This window comes from Dipodomys spectabilis, unplaced genomic scaffold, assembly GCF_019054845.1.
Source record: "Dipodomys spectabilis isolate Male_0828 unplaced genomic scaffold, ASM1905484v1 ptg000241l, whole genome shotgun sequence".
NCBI lineage: Eukaryota > Metazoa > Chordata > Mammalia > Rodentia > Heteromyidae > Dipodomys > Dipodomys spectabilis.
In genome coordinates this window covers 372,394-385,473 of record NW_024870918.1, presented here as the reverse complement: position 1 = coordinate 385,473, position 13,080 = coordinate 372,394, and the positions used below count along the sequence as shown (strand labels likewise).

The 13,080-nt window shown below is 40.1% G+C and overlaps 1 protein-coding gene across 3 annotated transcripts in view; it reads right to left on the bottom strand.

Annotated features, from left to right (window-relative positions):
• Positions 1 to 4,016: 4,016 nt before the first annotated feature.
• Plgrkt (plasminogen receptor with a C-terminal lysine) overlaps positions 4,017 to 13,080 on the bottom strand; it is a 33,851-nt gene continuing 24,787 nt past the window's right edge. For all 3 annotated transcript variants that reach the window (XM_042699358.1, XM_042699357.1, XM_042699359.1), the window contains exons 4-6: positions 7,392 to 7,522; positions 6,596 to 6,705; positions 4,017 to 4,408 (exon numbers count right to left, since the gene is read on the bottom strand). In XM_042699358.1, the coding sequence (XP_042555292.1) occupies positions 4,287 to 4,408; positions 6,596 to 6,705; positions 7,392 to 7,522 (363 nt within the window). In that variant the 3' untranslated portion in view covers positions 4,017 to 4,286. The remainder of the gene's footprint in view (positions 4,409 to 6,595; positions 6,706 to 7,391; positions 7,523 to 13,080) is intronic.

The window sequence follows — 13,080 nt, the reverse complement described above, 5'->3', positions numbered from 1 at the left end:
TGTATGTGTTTGATATTTATAGCACAATCTACCCTCACAAGATAGGCAACACATCCTTTTAGAGGGCACACGAAATATTCACCCAAATTGGTCATTTTCTGGACCATGATGGGGCTAGGGAACAAGAATTTAATGAATTAAAGGTTATTTTTCTTCATTTTTATTCTTGTTTGTTTGATGGTACTGTAGTTTGAACTCAGGGCTTTATGTTTGCTAGGCAGGCATTTTACCACTGCATTGCACCTCCAACTCTTTTTGGCTGATGAGTTTTGAAACCTCACCTCGCTTCCTGACCAGACATCAATCTGAACCATGATCTGTCTTGTCAGAGCTGGGAAGACACGTGCACACCACTATGCCCAGCTTCTTCTGTAGAAATGGAGTTTGCTGGACTTTTGCTTATCTTTGGTAGAGACAGAGTCTTGGGGGACTTTTCTGCTCTATCCTCTTATATTGCTTGGGTGACAGGCACGCACCATTGTGTCCAGCTATATACCACTTGTGCCATAACCCTAACCCCCTCTTCCTTTTTTTTGTTTTGCTATGAATACCCACAGTGGTGTGAGGGGTTTTGGGGTTTTCAACGGCAATGGCTACTCAGATCTTCCCAATCTCTTTATTTCCCCCCCCCCCTGAAGTTATAGCTACAAGTATCCTTCTTGGTACCTTCTTCCAAGGCCTTCCTTCATGATGGTGGCATAAGCAATCCATTGCATCTCCTTACGGACTAGCCAGGGGCTTGGGGAAGAACTACCACTTAGAGGCCTGGGACAGTAATGGCGCTGCTATCTGAGGCTCCAAAAATGGTATTGGTATGTGAAGTGTAGGTGCAAGTGAAGTAGATAGAGAGCTAAGAACAGACATACAGAAGGACAGAGTTGAAGTTTCAATGGTCCAGGATACAAATTAGTTCCATATAGCAAAGGGGCCAGCATCTCTGAAATGTGGGTATTTGCAGGAGAGGGTATTTGGGTGGGGTTGTGGATCAGGGCACAAAGCATTGAGGTTATGCAGCTAGGTCTCCATCTCTGGGGTTTCCAGGAAGGAATAAATGATGTGTGACATCCTTTTGAGAATGTGGTGTTTCCTGCTAGGGGGTGCATGGCTGATATCAATAACCTGTGGCCTTCTTCATGGCTCCTGCTGTTTTCAGGGTGAAGAGCTCATCTACCGTCCTCTCAGTGGAAGAAGTCTCCACTTTTTGGTTCCCTTGTTCCACTGTGTTGCTACAAAGCCCTTAATGAGTACTTGAGATGTCTCTGGTCTATTTTAGTTTATGGAAAACTAGGTGTTTTATATTTTTGTGTGTGTGAGGGAGAATGAAAGCTTGTGTTTCCTATTTAATCATTTTGCTGTGGTCATTCTCAAGATCCATGCAACGTCATATAGATATAGGTTTAAAAAATATTACTGATGCTGGTATTTGAACTCATGGCGTTGTGTTTGTTAGACAAGGGCTCTAGACACTTGATCTATGCTTCATGATTTTGCCTGGACTGGCCTTCGACTACAGTCCTCCTTATTTCTATCTCCTAAACAGCTGGGATTGCAGACTTGTACCGTTATGCCAAGCTTGTTTTTAAGGAAGGGTCTTGCTAGCACGTTTCCCATACCAGCCTCAAACCATGACCCTCCACGCTCTGTTACTCTTCTTCTCTCTACCATTGGAAGCATCTGAGTCACCTCCCTCTCTTCCTGAAGAATGTGCTTCCTTGATTCCTTTGTTTTTTTTTTTCCCTAGACTTACCTGATTCTTCCCCTTCCGAATCATCTTGACTACAGAATATATTCTGAGTATAGCTCTCGTCTTCATAAATCACAAGCTCAATCCAAAGTCACCAGTAGGAAGATTCAAGGAGATATTTTTAAAAATTAGCCTTGAGGGGAGAAATGCTGGAAACTGCTTTCAGAGAACTGGGCTTTCAGAAATGTGCCCAGTATTACTAACATCTTCTGTGGGAATTCACAAGGCCAAACCCAATGGAACATTCCAGTCTTCTCACTAATAGGCACATGCAAGGCCAAGAAAGACTGTGTGTAGCTAATGGCATTAACTTGATGTATTTTCTCAATCAAGAGTTTATTCCTCACCAGGTACCCATGGTTCATGCCTGTAATCCTAGCTACTCAGGAGGCTGAGGTCAGAGGAACGTGGTTTGAAGCCAGTGGGGGCAGCGAAGTCTGTAAGACGCTTATCTCCAATAAAAGACTCAGAAAAGGTGAGAAATGGTGCTGTGGTGCTGCTAGCCTTGAGTAAAAGAAGCTCAAGGACAGCACCCAGGCCCTGAGTTCAAGCCCCAGAACCCCCCCAAAAAGTTATTCCTGTCCAGGAATAGAGACATTTGTCTCTAGAATAGCAAATTTATCAAAATTGTTGAAACCTAAAAAAAAAATGTATCATGAATTCCTGATAGCTCGTATTCATTTCAGGAATATTAAATTGCTTGTAGATTATTTTTGCATTTGATTCTCTTTCTCTCTTTCTCTCTTGGTAGTGCTAAGATATAAACCGCGGGCCTATTTGCTAAGCAATCACATTACCACTGTGCACAGCCTTCTTTTTGTAATCCAAGTCTATTTTCCTATCCCCTCTTGTTTAAAAAAATATTTTAGGGCTGGGAAGGTAGCTCAGTGGTAGAGCACTTGCCTTGCATGCCTGAGGCCCTGGGTTTGATTCCTTAGCACCACATAAGCAAAAAGAAAAAAGCTGGAAGTGATGCTGTGGCTCAAGTGGTAGAGTGCTAGCCTTGAACTGAAGAGCTGAGGGACAGCACCCAGGCCCAGAGTTCAGCCCCCACGACCAGACCCCCCAAAAATATTTTAAATGCCAATCCTGGAGCTTGACCTCAGCGCTATCCCTGAGCTTCTTTTTCTCAAGGCTAGTGCTCTACCACTTAAGCCACAGGTCCACTTCTGGCTTTTTATGATAATTAAAGATAAAAGTCTCATGGACTTTCCTGCGCAAGCTGGATTTGAACCATGATTCCCATCCTCCTGAGTAGCTAGGATTACAGGTGTGAGCCACAGTGCCCGGCTCTCATCCTCTTCTAATCCATGTCCTTCTAATCCCTTCTTTCTTATCTCTTTGTCTTCATGGAGATCATCTATATATCCTTCAAGACTTGACCCACGGTTCTCTATAATTATGATACATTACTTGATATATTGTTAGCACCCTGAAGGTAGGAACCCCATAGTATTAGCCTCAGAGCTGGTCCTCTGGCTCTTTCCTTTGCCCTTCCGGTTCCCATCATGCTCTTCACAGACTTTTTGATCATTCAGGTCTCAGCTCACATGTATCTCTGCACAGAGACAGTCTTTGCAGACCTAGATAGAAAGCAGCCCTGCCTCATCTTCCCAACCATTCTATTTTATTTCCACTGAAGCATTTGCCACTGTCTCCATCTTTTATCATTTGCCCTCCTGCCCTCCCACCCCCACATTAGGACATAACTCCTCTGAGCAGGAGAATCAGGGAGCTTCTTTTCCTTCACTGATATGTCAGTGCCTACTATAGTATGTGACAGTAATAGGCCTGAATACGTACCTTGGGAATGAATGTATTAGGTAGGGTTTGCATCTGGAGGATAAATGGATAAATAGGAGTATTTTGTGAGTGTGAGTTTGCCCATGAATCCACATAAACAAAGGCAGGCATCCTAACGACCCTTTCCTCCCTCTCTTGCAATGATGTTCTGAGTCATTGTTTGAATGTTGTTGGCTTTTCTCTCCAGAGCCATTTGTTTGCTGATGAAGCATACATGGAGGCCTAGCCTTTTCAAGTCCTTTTAGAGCACAGATACTGGAGCTAACCAAACTCTCCAGGTTCAGTTCCAAGTTCTGCCTACATATGACTTTGGGTGAGCCATTCAGCTCACCCCTCTGTGACTGCTGTTCCTTTATGTGGAGACAGGACACAATTGATCGCTTTGCATAAGAACGTGTATGAGAATTGGAGAGGGGCAGTGGCAACAGAGAACGGCCAGCAGCAGGACATTTGCAGAGCACTCTAGGAATTCAAAATGAGAAAATTTATTATGTTTTCACGAAGGTCATGATTACAAAAACACACACAGAGGAACTCCGAAAGGTGTTTAGAGTGCCCACATGCATTTTGTGTTGAAAATTACAAATTTGATTCAATAAAACTCAGCTTGCCTTTGAATATTTTAGTATAAAATTCATTCTATCAAAATCTGGAGCACTGGAAAAAAAAAAAAGCCTGTAAAAACCATGATTCAAGCCAACATCCTGCTCATCCGGCGATGACGTGTGTACGCAGGGCTTCATTTGTCTATGAAGAATCTACTCTGGTCTCTCCTGGCCTTTTCGATGCTGTCAAAAGTGATTATTCCCTTGGGAAGCTGCAACTTAGTCTTTTCTGTTTCCAGTATGTCTTCAGCTTCGCCTTAAAGAAAATACAGAGGACAAAGGGGTCATGATGTTCAGTGAGAAGAGTAATGGCCATGGCACTGTAGAGACAAGCTATGACACTGTCTGGAGCCAGCTCCCCAAATGTACGTTCACCTACTTTCCTCAGGAGAAGTTACATAGCCCCCAGAGGAACACATATTGATCAATTCTTAAAATGCTTTCTGGACATCATTTTCCTGAGTACACTATTTACTTGCTTAATTCATTTTTAGTAAAAATGTGTACTTATGCAAATTTATATACAAGTTGGTATTTGTGTATACAGATGTTTTATATATTGGCCAGATGAAGTTACTTAGCTTATCTATCTCCTAACACACATATCTTTTTGCTTGTTTTGGAGACAGGATCTGACCATGGTGTGGAGACTAGCCTGGAACTTACAATTCTCCTGCTTCAGGCTCCTGAATGCTGGTATTAAAGGTGTGTTCTACCATACTTGGCTGCATTTATCATTTAACTGTATTTCAAACCCAACAAGATAGGACATAGGTTTCACATTATAAGAGCCATTTAACCATCTGATTATTTGTCTGGCATAAATCAGAATTAAAATGATTATAAAATCATAAATAGGCAAGCCTTGATGAACAACTAAGATACAGTTAAACAAGATTTAGTTAAACAAAGTTTTATATTTTGGAGTCACGATTACTAACAAGACAAAAATAACCTAAAACCTTGCATTGCTGGAAATTTCCCAATGAATTCTAGAGCTGCATTTAAGCAGGAAATTCATACAACATACCTTAAAATTTGAAATGTCTAAACTATAGAGGTGTATAAAGTTACTTTGCAGATGTAGAGAGTTTTCTGGAAAATAAACTTGCTTTCCTTTAGTAACACATGCAAGTGAGTGCAATAAAAGGCAGCTGCAATTTCTTTTTTTTTTTTATTGTGAAAATACTGGGCAGTTGCAATTTCTTATGTTTTTTTTTTCTTTTTTGGTTGGTGTGGGGCTTGAACTCAGGGCCTGGGTACTGTCCCTGAGCCTCTTTATGCCAAAGGCTAGCACTCTACCACTTGAGCCACAGAGCCACTTCTAGTTTTTGAGTGGTTAATTGGAGATAAAAGTCTCATGGGAACTTTTCTTCCCAGGCTGGCTTCAGAACTATGGTCCCCAGATCTCAGCCTCCTGAGTAGCCTCCTGAGTAACCTCCTCAGGTGTCAGCCACTAGCTGCTCTTATCATTTTTTTTTTAATAAGACATTCAGAATTCTAGTCTCTATATAGTTTTTTTTTTTTTTGTTGGTCGTGGGGCTTGAACTCTGGGCCTGGGCGTGGTCCCTCAGCTCTTCAACTCAAGGCGAGCGCTCTACCACTTGAGCTACAGCGCCACTTCCAGAATTCTAGTCTCCATATAAACATGACACTGGGTTGAGCTTGAATGAAATGAGTTGTTTTTTTTTTTTTGTCAGTTTCAGAGCTTGAAATCAGGGCCTGGTTGTTGTCCCTGAGCCTGTTTTTTTACTCAAAGCTAGTGCTCTACTACTATGAGCCACAGTACCAATTCCAGTTTTCTGGAGGTTAATTGGAGATAAGAGTCTCATGGGCTTTCCTGCCCAGGCTGGCTTCAATCCTTGATCCTCAGATCTTAGTCTTCTGAGTAGCTAGGATTATAGGTGTGAGCCACCAGTGCCTGGCTGAGTGAGTTCTTATGCAAATAAGTTACATGAAACTGAGAAGATCATGGAAATGAGATTTAACCTTAGTGCACTAGTCTGTACAGTCAGCTTATGGGTTAAAATGGCCTTTATTCTGTTTTGAAACTCAACACATTTCTCCCTAGGAATAATGGTATAAATCAGTTTTTAGATTCTTACAGAAAAAAACAACTGCTCAGCTCATTGTGCAGCTGTGTTCACTATGATACCAGTCATTCTCTGGACATTTTAATATACTTTCTACACATAAATACATTTCCATTTTTAAATGGGAATTTTAAGAACATATGCTCCCTCTGTCTCCTAGGCCTAGGAATGAAATGCTCTGTTCCTTAGTCCTAATACTTGAAGAGGGATATGCAGCTCTTCCTTTCCCACATGGAGGTAGACTGATAAAATAATAATAGGCTCATAGCCCAGGAAAGGTCAGCATGGTAACGATGAACTTTGGTAAAGCATCCTTAACAATGAACCAGGAAATAGAAATTCTGTTTTACCTTTCATTCTTTGTAGGAGTGTTCCATAGCCCAAGTCATACTGGTAGGTGAAGATAAAACTTAACGGAACAATGGGAAAGAGGAAGGCTGGCTTTTTTCGTTTTATCGCTCTGTTTCAAGAATAAAAAGACCTGGTATTAAGGAATAAGTTATATACATTATCTATCTATCTATCTATCTATCTATCTACCTATCTATCTATCATCTATCTATCTATCTACCTACCTATATCTGAAGATAGACCACCTGCTTTCCTGGAAGAGCATTCTTCATTCCCAAGGCATTGAATTCATGTGACTTATGTATAGAAATAGGATTTCCTTATCCAATACACCCAAGTGGATTCTGAGTTCTCAAAAGTACTTCTATGGTTTGCTCATTTTTATTGGACTCTGAGGATCAGATTCCTGGTTTTTAAAATGGATAACAATTAAGAATGACCTACTGGGACTGTGGATAAACCCATAAAAGAAGTCTTTTCTTGGTGTCAAGTCAATCCTCTAACTTACAAAGTAGAGAGAAGATCAAAAGAAATCCAAGGAAATAAAGGTGAAATCAATCATCTTTATGTTGGATTTATAGTATTTCCCCTGAGGACTAAGCTAATATATACATATATATAATACATGTTATATATATAAAATATGTATTACATATATATATACATATATATATGTTATACACACATACACTATTAGGATTAAATCCCTATCTTAGCCAAGTTAGTAATGATATGATTATGGTAAAGACAGAAAGAAGCATGTTATTTAACAAAAATCTTGAATAACGAACATACCCCGCTGTTAAAGAGATGGTTGCAATACCAAAGAAAGTGCCAAAATATTTGAGGAATTCTCGAGACCAAGCGATTTGCATGGCCATTTGTCGTTCCCTCATCTCATTCTGCATCAGGAGCTGCCTTTCCAGCTGAGGATAAAACAAAAGACACAGTGTGGTTACTGATCTTTCTACTCGGAAAATGGAGTTCATTATCTGATTTTCCAGTAGATTTTCATGCTGGAGTTGCTCTTATCCATCTTTTCTTTTGCATCTCCCTGGATAAATGTCGCTCCAAACAGTTATCCACAACTGTCACTTGGTCTAGTAGAAGCTCGCTTGGAGTACATACAGAAACGACAGTGATATTTTGTTCCTTCTTGGTTACATTTGGTCTAGAGATTGTATCTAAGCCTAAAATATGTCCAGCTTTTCTACTGAAATGGGGAAGAACTACGCAAATAGTGCACTTCCTTAGAAAGGTCAAGTCAAAGTTCAGCAAAATAAAACACCAGGAAGTGGGTACTTGAAAGGGGTGGGGTCAAGGAAAAGGTAGGGGCAAATTAAGAAGAGGGGGTGAATGTAGACAAGTATCTAATGTATATCCTACAAAATTAAGAAGAATGAGAGAAGGGGTGGGTAGGAAAGGGATGAGTGAGAATGTTGAAGGTTTCATTGATCAAGACATCTTGTATTCATAAACTGCTTTACTAACTGGCTACTCCTTTGTACAACGACTTAAAGACAATAAAAATAAAAATTAAAAATACAGACGAAGAAAGAGAAAACGCTATGTGATATGGGGATTAGTGTCAGTACAACATAGCTCCTAGATCTGGGAGGGTATAGAGATGAAGACAACCTCTTACAAATAAGCACACTCAGTGGCCAGACTACTACGAAGTACTTCTTAATACTAAGTACCCTGACTAAGAACAAAGGTTCTTAAGAAATGGCTGAGGTAAGGCTGGGGAAAGAAATGAGTAAGATGGAGCAAGAGGTGAGTGATCATCTATGTCAAATATTGGAAGAACCAAACAGAAAGAGTTGTGAGTGGCCAGTGATAGATAAACTTGATTAACAAACTAAACAATATAGCACTGGATTAGAACCCAAAGTAGAAAATCACTGTCCATAAATCTATATTGGCACAAATATAGAAAACATTAATGCCTGTACAGAATAACTTGGAATTATTGTGTACATTATTTTCCTCTACCACTTAAAAAAAAAAAAAAAAGAGGAGCTGAAACATTGAAGCTACTACAGGAAAACAAAGGGAAAATCTCTTGAAGATAAAGGCACAGTTAGGTATTTTCAACATAGTACACCAGTGTTCTAGGAAATGAGAATAAGAGTTGACAAATGGGACTGAATCAAAGGAAACAATTAGAATGACAAGACAACCCAAAGAATGTGAGAAAAATCTTGGCCAGCTATTTATCAGATAAAGGATTAATATCCAGACTATACAAACAACCCAACAAATAAAACATCAAAAAATAAAAACATCAAAAATAATCTAACAAATGGGCAATAAATCAAACAGATAGTTTTCAGAAGAAGAAACACAAATGGCTAACAAGTCCATAGGAAATGTCCAACATCCTTAGCCATTAAAAAATGCAAATCAAAATTATATTGAGAGTCCATCTCATCTCAGTCAGAATGGCTGTCATCAAGAAAACCATTAAGAATAAATCCTGCAGAGGATTTGGGGGAAAAGAAACTTATATCCATACTTGGTGGGGGGTATAAACTAGTGTGAACACTATGGAAATCAATACAGAATTTCATCAAAAAGCTAATAGACCTAGCTTATGACCCTGCCATACCACCACCCTTGGGTTTGTATCTAAGAGTGTAAATCACCAGATGAGATAAACACCAAGCCCTCATCATAGTCAAAGGATAAAATCAGCCTAAATGTCCTTCAAACAAGGAATAAAGAAACTCAGACTGGCTCTTATGTCCCTTTGATATTGTTATAAGGTGAATCATCCCAGAAGCCACATTTTAAAATATAGAATACAAAGGCCTGAGGCATGCAAATACACATAACACAGCTAGGAAAAATGCTAAAGAGGAAAGAAATAACAAGAACAATACCAACAAGCCAATTCAGCTCCAGTGGAGAGTTGAATTGGGAGGCCATGATGACTGGAGATGAGCCAGGAAACAGGACACAGGACACGATCACAGAGACATATGTGGCATGGAGCCCAGTAGCTAGGCTCGTCAGGGCCTAAATAGGTTGGCGCAGGGGGCAGATCCTCAGGAAATTCCCAGTCCCAGGCACTAGACGGACAGATTCAGTAATCTATCAGCCAAGTGCCTGCCCCTGCCTCCAGGGGTCTGGGCACACCCATTACCTGGGAGGCAGGTGTTGGGGTGCGTGTGTGGGGGGGTCCTTCCCCCAGTATGAAGACAAGATGCCAGACCTATAATCCACCATGTGGCTGATATGGCGCGGGCCAGACCTGACCTCCTCACTTCAATATAGGTTATCGTTCAAAAAAGCATTTCTTTGAAAAAAATTTGTGGTTCATCTTATTCATTTCTTTCCCCATCCGTAGCTCAACCTTTTCTCAATAAGACTATTACTTAGCCATAAAGAAGAATAAAATTGCACCAGTTGCAGGAAAATAGAACCTGAGATCATCATATTGAGGGAAATAAGGAAGCACAAAAAGCCAAATCTCTCATATTGTCAGTCCTAGGTAGAACCTGCGTCCAAAATCAACTAAAAACAAGCATCAGCAACAACAATAATAATGAGATGAGTACAAAAGGGACAGTCTACAAAGGTTTCAATGAGATAGGCAGGGGAAATGGAGACAGTTCCAGGGGCTGATGAGGATGGAGATACATTACACATATGTGCATAGAGATGCTATAAAGAAACCCGCTAAAGATTATTTAAAAAAGGAATGGGACAAAGAGGAGGAGGAGGAGGGACAAAGACATATAATAGATGGGGTGGGCGCACTCAAAATGCATTGTCCAAAATGTATTTAATTTATGTAAAATTTCTGCATGAAATAATCTTGGTATTGAAAAGATCCATGAAAGGATCCAGCCCATCCATCCCAGGGCTCCACCCGGAAGCAGACAGGCACAGGAGAAAGATTATTACAAGGTTTATTAGAGGAGCCATATTTCCCCCAGAGAGAGAGCACATGCAGCTCTGTTATCTAGGTAGCAGCAGGCTCTGGGGGATAGGAAGTGAGGTAGATGGGAGTTCAGGAGGGTCTGGGCGGAGAGAGGGAGGGGCCAGCAGGTCTGGGAGGAGCTGAGGACCAAAGGTGGGCATATTGCTTACAGGTATAACCAATGAATTCTAAATTGAAAACAAACGAACAACTAAATAAATAAGCCCAACAACTTCTCTTAGTTACTTTCTTTCAATATATAGAAGATGAAAGGATGTTTCAAGGTGTTTTTCTTAGCTCTATCCTACTTGATATTGGCTTGCAGGACAATTGGAAATAACATTCTGATTTTTACTTCATAATCTAAAGATCTTACAGGCTTTCCCAGTATTCATTTAACCATTAGAACTGAAGTAAGGAGGTCAGGTCTGGCTGGCGCCATATTGGCCACATAGTTGGATGGTAGGGTCTGGCATCTTGTCTTCATGTTGAAGGAGGGAAACCGCCCCTGGTGATGGGCATGCCCGGATCCCCTGAGGCAGGGTTGGGCACTTGGCTGATAGGTTACTGAATCTGTCAGCCCAGTGCCTAGGACTGGGAATTTCCTGCGGATGCGCCCCCTGCTCAGGCCCTATTTAGGCCCCGTTCAGCCTAACCACCATTACACCATGCCACGTGTCTCCATGATCCTGTCCTGTGTCATGTCTCCAGGCTGGTGTCTGATCATCATGAGTCCCAATTCAACCCTCCATTGGAGCTGAATTGGCGTGTTGCTATTGTTTTTGTTCTTTCTTTGCTCTCTAGCATGTTTTTCTTAGCTGTGTTATGTGTATTTGGGGGCTGTAGGCCTTTGTAACAATGTTCCACATGCAGACTCCTAGTGTTATAATAAAGACTCCAATATTTCATATTCCAAAAATGTGGCTTCTGGGATGATTCACTTTACAACAGAACCATAATTAATTTTGCAGAAAATATAACAAAAATAATGCTGATATTTCATCTCACCCCAGCTAGAATGGCCATCATGGAGAAAACAGTGAGGATGTGGCCGAAAGGGAATTCTAATACACTGTTGGTGGGAATGTAAGCTTGTCCAACCACTTTGGAAAGCAATATTGAGGTCTTCAAAAACTAAACACAAAACTACCCTATGATTCAGGAATCCCATTCCTGGGCATTTACTCAATGGAACACAAAACAAGTTTACAGGAAAGCCATCAGCACAACCATGTTCACTGCAACACTGGGAATCAGCCCAGACACCCCTCAATGGACAAATGGATTAAGAAAATGTAGTATATATACACAGTAAAATTTTGATCAAGAAAATGTAGTATATATACACAGTAAAATTTTACTCATCTGTTGGATAGAATGGTATTTTGCCATTCATAAGGAAAGGAAAAAAATTATGTTCAGTGAAGTAAGTCAGGCCCAGAGAAACAAATGCTGCATGGTTTTCCTAATTTGTGGTAGATAGAATGCACCTATAAAGCTATATAAGTAAACATGTTGAGATGGGTCATATCCAACTGGTTACAAATGAATTAACTGAAGTATAATAGTCTCTATGGAGAGCTCAAATAGTATAATGCTAGGTCAAAGCCCAACATAACCAGCACTGAGAAATGGGTACATGTAAGAAGAGAGGTGAGGTGAAGAGGAGAGAGGCAGATGAATGAAGGGGGAGGGAGGAGAGAATGCAGTCAAGAATTCATTGTGTATACTGCAAAATTAAGAAACATAAGGAAAGGGGAAGGTTGAAGGGGGGTGGGAATGTTACAGATGGTGACACTGCTCAGGATGCATTATATTCATAACTGCTTTGTTTTTGGTACTCCTTTGTGCAACTATTTGAAGATAATGTTTTAGAATGTAAAATAAAAAAGCTCTACAAAATAAATATGTAACTGAAAGATAACAAAAGAGCTAGCTTATTGCCAAAAAGAAGTGTACCTAGCAGACTTCAGTTTTAACCATCCTCATACAACTGTTTTATTTTCTCTTTCCTGTGTATTTTCATTCTTTAGTGTCATTGTTTAAAAAGTATTAAGCTTAGCCACAGAGTTTCTGACCTCAGGAATTTGTCAATCTTTTGAGTTTCCAAAAGGGCAGTTACGTAAAGGCCCACAAATCACTTAATGCAATTTTCCATTAACACAGTATTAAAACAAGGACATTTTCTGGAGACACATGCAACATTTGTACAGTACAAAGAAGGCAAAGATTGTCTTGTAAATTTCTTTTACTGCCATTTTTATTTTGTCTTAAGTGGAATTTTTCTTACCCTAGCGCCCCCCCCCCTTTTTTTTTTTTAAAGAAATAGGCTATTCTTAAGGAGGAAAGAGGATCAGCTTATTTTTGTGGTTTTATTTTCTGATGATCTTCTAGTTTTTTGTATAACATAATTACGTTGGACATAACAATAGCCTGTTTATTTGTTTGATTGGGCAATGCCAAAAGTTATTCTATACATTCTTCACCCCCCCCCAAAGGCTATTAAAATAGAGATGAGAATATTTTCTATTTCTTTCTTACCTTCTGAACAAAATA